The sequence below is a fragment of the Ctenopharyngodon idella genome, chromosome 14, assembly GCF_019924925.1.
Source record: "Ctenopharyngodon idella isolate HZGC_01 chromosome 14, HZGC01, whole genome shotgun sequence".
NCBI lineage: Eukaryota > Metazoa > Chordata > Actinopteri > Cypriniformes > Xenocyprididae > Ctenopharyngodon > Ctenopharyngodon idella.
This window is the reverse complement of record NC_067233.1, coordinates 629,658-641,159: the sequence shown is the minus strand read 5'-3', so window position 1 is coordinate 641,159 and position 11,502 is coordinate 629,658. Positions and strand designations below refer to the sequence as shown.

At 37.1% G+C, this 11,502-nt stretch overlaps 1 protein-coding gene across 1 annotated transcript; it reads right to left on the bottom strand.

Moving 5' to 3' along the window:
- Nucleotides 1-761: 761 nt before the first annotated feature.
- Nucleotides 762-9,907, bottom strand: commd5 (COMM domain containing 5). The gene is made up of 7 exons (XM_051860302.1): nt 9,702-9,907; nt 8,349-8,503; nt 7,110-7,138; nt 6,888-6,938; nt 6,706-6,801; nt 1,612-1,687; nt 762-1,172 (listed from the first exon to the last, which is right to left on the bottom strand). Exons 1-7 carry the CDS (start codon nt 9,808-9,810, stop codon nt 1,071-1,073), a joined length of 618 nt encoding a protein of 205 aa, XP_051716262.1. The 5' UTR covers nt 9,811-9,907; the 3' UTR covers nt 762-1,070.
- Between the last annotated feature and the right edge of the window lie 1,595 nt (nt 9,908-11,502).

Here is an 11,502-nt window from a genome sequence, read left to right as displayed (position 1 = left end):
TAAAATGAAAAGACCACATACACACACAGTAACATCCTCTCAGTTCTGATGGTCACAATAACAGCTGGAGCACGGGGGAGTTTATAGCCTGCACAATTCATTTAAGACGACAAATCTCAAATCACCAGTCAAGCTCATTTCAGTGTTGATGTTTTTCAGTACACAATACAGACTATTTCAAAGCAGCTTCACATTATTAAACAGGAAAATAACAGCTTTAATGCTGAAATAAAATTATTATTTTTTATTAAATCAGGTCCATTTCAGCTATAAGCTGATCGACAGAAGACAACAGTGTCGTTATTCAGATCAATTCAGTTCAATAATAGAGTAGATGCTACAAAGTTCATACAGTTTTAACTGACTTGTGTGATTTCACATGATGTGTTTTCTATTGAGTCTCTCACACAAAAATTGATGTTTAAAATATTTAACACAATACTAATATGATATATAAATATCTAAAGTATAAATAAGGCTTTAGATGATCCAATAAACTCTGTTTATCCGTTTCTGTCATCATTGCTTCATCGCCTGCTTCTGCTCTTCCCTGGCCGATAGAAAACAGTCATTACATTTTTGGGTGTCAGACAAAACGGGATATCTTCTGGCAGGATCCGGTGTCTGGGGTCCGATCACATCTGATATTTTTTTATTTGGAGACCTGATCTAACATGACATTTCCTGCAAAATCCAACCTGATGGCAAAAAAAATCTTCTGTACTGCAACTTTAAATAGTAGAATGACTGTGAGAAGAAACTTTTCATGTCAATAACAGATATCATTTATTTATATAGATCAACAAAATGTGGTAAACGGTGTTTCTTGTCCACACACTGACAAACAAGAAACAGTTTAACACAATTAAGCACAAATCATAACTTTATAAACAAACAGTTTATAAAAATGAATTCAGTACAAATAATAAAATTTACCAAATATTAGAAAAGACTAGACAGATTCGGAAGAACCTCACAAGGGATTTTCATCAACAGTGTTTTTCTCGTTGCAGACACCAATATTATCTTTTACACATGGACGTGTTAAACAATTTGATCTAAATGATCTATCAGTCTTGTATTTTGAGAATACTTCTCTTCTCTATGTCATTCATTTCCTTTAAAATTAGAGAGACATTGTACCGAAGCTCCTGGAATTTGACAACTGGAACCTAGAATAGAGAGAAAAATAAATCTCTCTCACACACACACACACACACACACACAACACACAAATAGAAACCGTTCAGGACAAAAGCTCCGATTAACATGGAAAAGATACCGAGCAGAAATGAAGCAGTATCAACTATATTTTTGCATTTATTTTGGGAGTATTTGTATGCTTAAAGTTTTGTTCTGCATTTTTAACAAAATACAGTTTACAGAAAATAAGCAGACCTAATAAAGTAGACTCTTTATGTTATTCATCAGAAAATATGATATTTTTTTTTTTTTTTTTTTTTTTACAGCAGTTTAATAAAATGCAGCTGCTAACATTTGTAGGCTTCTGTTTTTGATACATCTGTAAATATCAGATAAATGAATAATGAAATGGTGTCACTACTGTGTACTATGAAACAATGTAATCAATCAGTATTTAAGAACCATTACCTCAAATTGATACAAATGTCCATCTGACAGTTTCATCTGCATGAGAATGGAGGGCTGCAACGCTCGAGCCAGTGAGCTGAATCACACAAACACATCATATAATGCTCATGTGCTTCTGTTCACATTAAGCATATGCTGATACAAAAGCTGCACAATTATTAAAAAAAAAAATATATTATATATATATATATATATATATATACACACACACACACACACACACACACACACACAGTATCTCACAAAAGTGAGTACACCCCTCACATTTTTGTAAAAATTTTATTATATCTGTTCATGTGACAACACTGAAGAAATAACACTTTGCTACAATGTAAAGTAGTGAGTGTACAGCTTGTATAACAGTGTAAATTTGCTGTCCCCTCAAAATAACTCAACACACAGCCATTAATGTCTAAACCGCTGGCCACAAAAGTGAGTACAGCCCTAAGTGAAAATGTCCAAATTGGGCCCAATTAGCCATTTTCTCTCCCCGGTGTCATGTGACTCGTTAGTGTTACAAGGTCTCAGGTGTGAATGGGGAGCAGGTGTGTTAAATTTTGTGTTATCGCTCTCACTCTCTAAGCGATCGATGGACACGCCCGTCTGTGCTGTGAAGACTGTGTGCACGAGCAAAAAGAGAACGTAAACCCTACCTACTTTTTAATTTAATTGGCCATTTCAATCATTTTGACATTGACAAGCGTTCTTAGACCGCTGAGGCAGACCAGACTAAAAATGTACCTTTTAAACCTTTTTGTCATCCTTAACAACATGCAGTGTGCTGTAATGAAGTGCAGCAGAGCAGTGCAAGAATTTCAAATACTGGGGGGGGAACATTTTGGCCATTTCTAATAATTGGGGGGGACTTGTCCCCCTCAATGTCTATGGTGGCCCTGCTCAAACTGAAGGTGGAGGAGCGCAAGGTCTCTAACATCCACCAGCTCTGTGATGTCGTCATGGAGGAGTGGAAGAGGACTCGAGTGGAAACCTGTGAAGCTCTGGTGAACTCCATGCCCAAGAGGGTTAAGGCGGTGCTGGAAAATAATGGTGGCCACACAAAATATTGACACTTTGGGCCCAATTTGGACATTTTCACTTAGGGGTGTACTCATTTTTGTGGCCAGCGGTTTAGACATTAATGGCTGTGTGTTGAGTTATTTTGAGGGGACAGCAAATTTACACTGTTATACAAGCTTTTCACTTTTATAGCTTCTTTTCACTTCTTTTCTTTTTACTGTTAATTACGACATTTTATTTAGATAACTCCTGTTGCTTCAAAGGTTCGTATGTGTTTTTCAGGGTTCCCGCTCTCTCATCAACACCAGATTCAAGGACTGAACCTTCGAGATTGCTCGCTCCCGTCTGCCTTGCTGCTGAGTGGTTTCGTCTGTAAGCTCTGTATAGCTTTTGTTTTGAATCTCTATTTACTATCATTCCTTGTTGTTTATATTGTTAAATATAACTTACTCATCATCATATATTAGATATTGTCTAATATTGCCCATCATATTAATCCGACATCGGTGGTCAAGCCGGCGATACACCTCGGTTTTTTTCTTACCAGTGCGAAAGAGACTAAAAATACTCTGGCAATTTTGGACGTATAAATAAGAGTTATATATTATTAAAAACTGTGGAATGTCTTTTATTTGTGTAAAAAAAAAAAAAAAAAAAAAAAGTTGTGCTCTTTGCAAAATAAAGAAAACTAACATGAAGTCAGGATGAAGTCAAATCAAAAACTAATATTCTGTTTATTTAATCTGTTTGGAAAGAGTCAGTCGTTTGCGAGTCATCTCATTATCCACTAATGTGGCCACGCCCACGGAGAGCGTGTGCTATTCAGACGCAAATTCTGAGGTGATCAATGCAACAGAGAGTGAACCCCTGCGTCAGCTCGGAAAAATGCATCAAGCTTAGTCAGATTTATGTACATTGTTTTGAGACGCAGTGAGGAATAATTCTGGAAGAATTTACCTCAGAGGAAGAGCACTTTCACTTTCATTTCGATCGAGGATCAACCTGATCAAGCTGATTGAGAATGGTAAGTTTTATTCTCAAGTTCTTTATTCTAATCGCGATATAGTGTCTGTGAATATTAAATGGCAAAAAGATTTAAATATGAATTCTGCATGTTCTGTGTGTCTGTTTCGTTTACTACACATACATATTGGCTATACACATACTGGCTATTCCTAAACTATATTGCTATACTGAGATGAGTGAAATCAACTAAAATCCGTAATAAATACTGAAAATGTGTTAGCAACATATTAAACTGCACATTAACATTTAGGCTCTAGAATATAACATATAATACATAAAATGTCACAGAGGTAATATGAATGTTTAGATGATTTCTTTGCCCTGTTTTGAACAGAAGCCCTCCATTTTTCTGGCTGCTCTCTTAAGGGCCCGAGTGTGCTCGTTGTACCACGGCGTTGGACTATTTTCTTTAATCTTTTTTAAGTGCAAAGGAGCTACTGTGTCTAAAGTGCTGGAAAAGAGAGAGTCAGTAGTTTCTGTTGCAACATCGAGTTCTTCTAAGCTGTCTGGTATGCCAGAGAGATGAAACTGATCAGGAGGATTATTTCTAAAGCAATTTTTAGTGGTAGAAGTGATGGTTCTACCATATTTGTGGCAGAGAGGCAGTTTTGCAGCCTTGGCTAAATGTAGTATACACGAGACTAGATAATGATCTGAGATGTCGTCACTCTGCTGCAGAATTTCAAAGGCATCAATATCGATTCCATGTGACAATATTAGATCTAAAGTATGATTTTGACAATGAGTGGGTCTTTTTCATTAACTACATGGATATTAAAATCAAAAAATATCTATATTTCAAACTTTATAAACTGTAATCTCTAGCTTCCGCTAACTGTCATGCGTGCGTTCACGAGAGAGTTTCGTCCCAGCTTATGACGTAGGACGCATGGCGCAGTGTGAGCTCCGGTGATGAACAGGGAAGTGCAGAGGAGAGAGCAAAACAAAATACCGGTCATGAATTAAGCTACAAACTAGGATTTCTTAAGAAAAATGTGAGAGGATTTCGATATAACCCAAGAGAAGACTTTGATTTCTGCCCAGCCATATTTGTTTGAACCGGAGTATACAGACCAGGAACTCCGGGAGATGGAGGAGGCTGCAGCAGCAAAACAAACTGAAAAACTGTTGGCCGAGGCATGTTTATATTGTCGGAGTAAATGCCAATCACTAGCGAAAATCACGTCAGCCAAACCCTGTAAGTCACATCACCAAAAACAGCAGGCTAAGAGGGAGACAACACACCCAGATAGCAAGCAGTAAACAAACCTCGCAACTGATAGAGTGGTAACTCACCCATCTGATGAGCCGAAAGTGGTGGAAGACATAACAGGGTAGAGAGCTCGCAGCAGCCCGATGGCAAAACTTGCAGGCAGTAAAAATTGCAGTCAACGATCAAGTCCAAAGCACCAAAAGTTAGAATTGGAGTAATCCGAAAAGCACAATAATCCGATGGTGATATAGAAAATAAAGCAGTAATCCGATCAATGCAGCAAAACATACGAACAAACAATCCAGGTTTGAAGCGGCAGCCAGTCACGCACAGCGCTCTGCATCTCCCTTTGATGTCGGCGCACGTAATCTCAAGACTTTAGCTTTGTTGAAGCAACCCGGATATTCACAAGAAATCAGCATTTTAACACTAATAAAATGTAGAGTATAGCTCAAATAATTCACTTCTTCACGTGGATTTCCTTTGCTGTACACAACTTGGTTCTCGCGAGAGACTAGCATATTCTCACCGGAGCTCACACTGCGCATGCGTCCTACGTCACAAGCTGGAACGCCACTCTCTCGTGAAAGCGCGTACGACAGCTAGTGGAAGCTAGAGATTACAGTTTATAAATTTTAATTTTTTTTTTTTTTTTTTTTTTTTACACAAACGCATCGCTTCACTTCAGAAGGCCTTTATTAACCCCCCGGAGCCGTGTGGAGTACGTTTATAATGGATGAGTGCATTTTTTTTGTCTTTAGAATTTGGGGCACCATCCACTCCCATTATAAAGCATGGATTACCCTGGACATTATTTAATATAACTCTGATTATATTCGTCTGAAAGAAGAATGTCATATACACCTAGGATGGCTTGAGGGTAAATCATGGGGTAATTTTCATTTTTGGATGAACTATCCCTTTAACCAGTGATTTTGTAGAAAGGGATCTAATATTAAGCAAACCGAGCTTTGTCATTTGTTCATCAGTATTATATGTTTTTTATTTGTTGAACATCAATTAAATTTTTACCCTTAAATGGGTTTGAGAGTTTTTTTTGTATTTACTAATTCGGGGAACAGACTCTGGCTGCGTCCGAAAACTGGAAAATACTGCCTTCGGTGGACACATTTCAAGGTAGGAAGGCATCAAGGCATGTCCGAATCCAATGCTAGATTCACTTCCTGTCTCATGAGATGCCTTCATCTGATCGATTTTTGAAGGACACATCAATGCTGCCTTCGCTCCCTTTGATATCCCACAATCCTGTGCTTTCCATTCTGTGACAGCTGAGCTAGAAAAATTGAGATGGCGTCCAAAAGTTACGTTTTGACCAACATTTTCCAATTCTGATGTCATTTCTAGCGAGAAATTACTACTGTAGTAATTAAATATTTTAGTTCTCACCAAAGCTTGCGCCATTTTGCTGTAGATCATTAAACTGTTACACTGCCTCAGAAGTCTGTCAGAAGTCAGGTGCCTTCATGAACAAACGCTGCCTTACAAGTCACTGCCTTATAAGGCAGCAAGTCAGCTACCTAGGTTTTCGCAAGTTCAATGTAAGGAAAATAATTGGCGACTATGATTGTTGTCATAATTGCACAGCCCTAACTGATACCACTCAAGTACGTACAGTACAAAACTGTCCACAAACCACAAGTTTCTTTAACAGCAAATGAAGTACTGCTCATTTTACAAAATATTATGGAATATTTGTATATAGAAGACCAACAAATTTGAGACGAGCGTCCGTGCACAACGCCTTATGTCTTTAAATTCCTTTTTGAAGACATTTCAGTTCTGCAGATGTCTCAATGAAATTATCATTACTACTGTACCTTGTTGAAATGGCAACATCAACTCTCCATTTAAACTCCTCCAACTTTGCCAGACTCGGTCCTTGATGTCTATCACTAACATTCATGGAAGTTTGCCTGGAAGAGAATCCAGAAATGAAAGAACTTGTCAGGATAATAGTTAGCCTGAAAGAAGAGGGAATACAAATTTGTTCAAATCACACCTGTTTCCAAAGACAACACTGGAGACGTCTGCAAGGAACTCTTCAGAAATCCTGTTGATAGACAGCATCTATAAATACAACTGCACACAAATCACTGCAAACATATCAATACAGAAAGATATTATGACTATTTATTTGAATTTTACTAGCATACTTATAATTACTCTTAGGGGAAAAAAAAAAAAAAAAGACTATAATTGCACTTTATAAGACATTTCTTACCGAAGAGCTCTGAGATCCTCATTAAAAACCTGAAATAAAGATTTCAAAAACATTTTGAGCAAAGTCATGTGTTTATTTTAGATCCGTGCATTAGGTCTTAATATAATAAACCTGCTGTTATTAATGTTAATCAAACAACAAAAGAAACGAGGGATTCACTCACTGTTCTTGAACGAACAACATTTGAAGCTTTAACAAAAAACAAAACACCCTGTTCATTTCATTTATTTCTTTGTTATATTGTACTTGTTCTACTGTTTGTTATATGCATCTTTGTTCTTACATATGGATTGTGAGGCATCAAGAATTGTTTTATAATCGAATCATTACCAGGGTTGAGTATTGTTTTAATTGTAGCGATTCCGATTCTGCTGATTGATTCCAATTCTTTTAGATTCCATTAAAACATTTATTTTGTGTCTTATTCTTGTATCTTGTGTTTGTTGTAGCTGATGTCCATTAACAAAAATCAGCAGTTTCCTATGGTTTTAACAAAAATGGCATTGCAAAAACAACTGGACTAATATAAATTTCAAACATTATTAAAGGTAAACAGTAATAACATAAGAACAAATAACAAAATGGCAACAACACAAATAAATACAACTGAACAAAGTTTGGGTTCAGAAACTGTATTCAAATGTGAAATAACCCTGCAGTGACAGTTGTGTGTACTTGTACGAGTCTTCTTGTGCTTGAACACACGAGAGCTCAACTCAGTATTGCACACTATATGTGCAGCTCTGTGTGTGTGTGTGCGTGCGCGCTTTAATGTGCAGCTCTGTGTGTGTGCGCTTCTCTGTGTGCGTGTGTTCACGGCTCTCTGTGGTGTGTGTGCGTGTGTGTGTGTGTTCACGGCTCTCTGTGGTGTGCACGTGCGCTTTAGTCCGTGGCTCTATGTGTGTGTGTGTGTGTGTGTGAGAGCGCAGAAAACAGCATGGACGCGAGTGCCGATTTGAGTTCTCTTTCGTGTCTTCTTGCTCTTGAAAATGGATTGAAATCACATTCAAATGTGTGCACAAGAATTAGTACGCGGAAGAATCATGAGAAGAGTGAAAATTCACACAGTAAGCGTTTTATTGCGTGAAATGATCAGAATGACTGCGTTTAAGTCACACTTTGTAAATTCACAGATTTAAAAAGCACTGTGGCTTTGCTGCTGCAGAATCAGTGAAGACAAACGTTCAGTAAGCACAGAAAGACAGATACACACAGTGTTGAGCGAGAATGTTAGCAAACCTCTTGTCTTAAAGCAGGCAGACACAGAGCTTCTTTCAGAAGAGCATACAGTCCCGCCATCACATGGTTCAAGCTCTCTTCTGAGATGAACCCGCTCTCCGAAATCACCCTCACAGACTCACAGCAGTCCTGACCATCAATGGCGTTCACCACAGCTGTGACAGAACAGAATAATATTCTTCGTTGTATTTTCCTGTCAAAATAATAGAGTTTAGAAGACACTGCCGGATCCTCCAGTAGTGGGCGGAACTAATGCGCAAACGGCAATCTCATTGGCTAGCGCTCATCTATTACTGTCCCGGTTTTGATTTCAGCAAATCAGTTGGAGTGAATGCAGACAATGTGATTAATATTCATTAATCTGGTGAATCATCAGTCTGGCGAATAAACTATAAAATTTACTTTTTTTCTATTGCCAAGGTGTGTGTAGAGGTCAGTCAGTCATACAGGTTTGGATTAACTATCAGGTTTGATGAACTAACAGTATTTAATAGCAATATCATTGGCAAATATTTAACACCTAATTAAAGACACTGATATTGATCTTTCATCAGGCTCTTAATGAATTAACACTAACAAATATTTAAAATTCATTACTAGACGGATTTTAAGAGAAAACTTCGTCCTTAATCAGGCGTTAAAGCTCTTTGGTTAAGTTATCCTTGTGTCTTTACATATTTCATAAAAGGTTAACAATTACCACAGAATACTGAGTATCATCTCGTCAAATCGTGGTAATCACAGGTAACCACGCGCTCCTCATTATCATGGTTATATGATTTCCAAAATAATAACACTAATAATAATGATAATACTACTACTACTACTACTACTACTACTAATAATAATAATAATAAACTACGGAGTGAAATATGAAAAAAAAAAAAAAATTCCTGAACACATGCAGAAACTATGAAACAACCTCTATAAAAGGGACAAATATTCTCCAATATAGGCTATAATAACATAACATTTTAATGAAATATACTGCTGCCAAAACACCATATTTCTACAGTAACTGCACGGAAACCTATAAGAGTAGAGCTGGATTGTTTGTTACGGCACAATGTTTTTAAATTTACCTCGTCATGCGGTTCACATGGTCGGTATTATATTTATAACACATATTCTTGTGTCAAAGATGAATAGATCGCGCGACTCGCGCTGTTTCTCGCGTGCAGAACGGAGTATGATCACGTGCCGCAGGACACAGTTTCCTCACGCTAACGAACTATTTGCCTTTTGGACTTTACAATGAGTTACAATTAAAAACAGCTGCTAAAATGGAGCAGGAGGATGTTTCGCCGATCGGCGGACAGGGAACAGCAGCAGCTGCTGAGAAGTGAAACTCACCTCTGAGAATCTGTGTGAATGTGTCTCTGTTCAGGTTCTTCAGGTGTTTCCACAGCAGCTCCACCTCAGCAGGCACTCTTCCTCCAAACAAACTCACAGTATCACTCATCTTCACAGCTCACTCTTCCGCGACGTCCTTCCTCTTCTTCTTGTCTGTTTATTGGCGGTGGTAAACCATTGTTAGCTGCATTCCCGCCACCTGCTGTTATGGAGGACGATCGCTTGAATTTAGAAGTAAAAAAAAAACTGCAACCTAAAAGTACATTTAATCTATATTTTATTGATCAGACCTGTTGTCTGCTCTTCAGGGCTGTATTTTGGAAAAATCAGTGGGGAAAAAAGATTTGGTTGTCATTTGGCAGCAATCACTCAGCAGGGGTCGCTATTCTACAAGATAAATTTATCGAGCAAATACTAAACTATGAAAAAAGAATCCTAATAAGCCATGAAAAAGCTCATATTGCACTTGTATGTCAGAGGCGGCTTTATTATGTGTGCGCTTCGGATGTGAGCGTGAAATCTGCGGGAATGAGTAGAATTATGCGCAATCACACCAACACTACTGAACCGGAGTGAATGAGAGGAGATCAGGGTCATTCCATGTCAAAATCAACCAAATTTGGGAAACTTCCCTGGCTCAAATTTTTGATTTTGTTAATATTTTTTTTCTGTAAAAAGACAAACATAAACAGTAATGAAAGCCAAAATATTAAATGTCACAGATGTATATTTACTGAGTAACTCTCAGTTATGTTTTAAGTTGAAATGGTCAAGTTGAAGAGCATTAACTTACTCTCAAAAGTGTATTTATAAGAATCTGTATTTGAATCAGTTTTATGGATATTTAGAAGATGGGATTTTGTTCATGTGAACAACTTCTGAAGCTACCAAGAGTTCAAATACGCCATATTGTAACTACACATTACCACACTGACATCCCTATATCTGACACTGAACCATATAGGGCTTTAATGAAGATTACAAAAGAAAAGTTTCAGAAGAACAAGAATCTAAAATGACATTAAGATATCTTTACCACTTTTGAATTAAAGTAAACTTCAGATAAATGTTTGTTTTTGGCACTCAGAGAGGTGTGTTGTGTTCAATTGTTTTGATAGAGGGAAATAAGATACAATTTCAGTGTTATTCGTTCTTCAGACGTTCTTCTTTAAACACAAAAACTATCAGATGTTTAAAAAGTTACCTACATTTGGTTCTTGACCATTGAAAATGGGTAAAATTTAACAATTTGGACATGGAGTCCCCATATCTATGGGACTGAACTATATAGGGCCTTGAAAATGAAGATTTCAAAAGGAAAGTTTATTAAGAATGAGAATCTAGAAGGATATTAAGATATCTTGAATAATTTTAGAGTTACAGGCATGACAACTTTAGAAAAGGAATATTTATGGCACTCAGACAGGAAAGTTCAATGCAGTTGAGCTGATAGAAAAACACGAGACATTTCTAGTTTCAATATTATTTGTTCTTCAGATATTACTCTTTAAAAGAAAAAGAAAAAAAGTATCATCTATATGCAAAGTGACTCACATTTGTTTTTTGACCACTGAAAATGTGTACAATTTACCAATTCATTAAGATCTCCATATCTCTGGAACTGAACCATCGAGGGCCTTTAAAATGAAGATACCAAAAGGAAAGTTTGTTAAGAACCAGAATCTAAGAGGATATTAAGATATCTTTAATACTTCTTGAGTTACAGGCATGCAAACTGGCATATAATGAAACAAAGATTGCTGAAGTCAACAGATTTCACTAATAGATCTACCAATCTCTG

Coding starts and splice junctions, on each gene's coding strand:
- commd5 (XM_051860302.1), bottom strand. CDS start 9,810: ATGAGTGATACTGTGAGTTTGTTTGGAGGAAGAGTGCCTGCTGAGGTG. Junction 6,939..7,109: donor GAGGATCTCAGAGCTCTTCG/GTAAGAAATGTC, acceptor GTCTATCAACAG/GATTTCTGAAGAGTTCCTTG. Junction 1,688..6,705: donor GATGTTGCCATTTCAACAAG/GTACAGTAGTAA, acceptor TGTGTGATTCAG/CTCACTGGCTCGAGCGTTGC.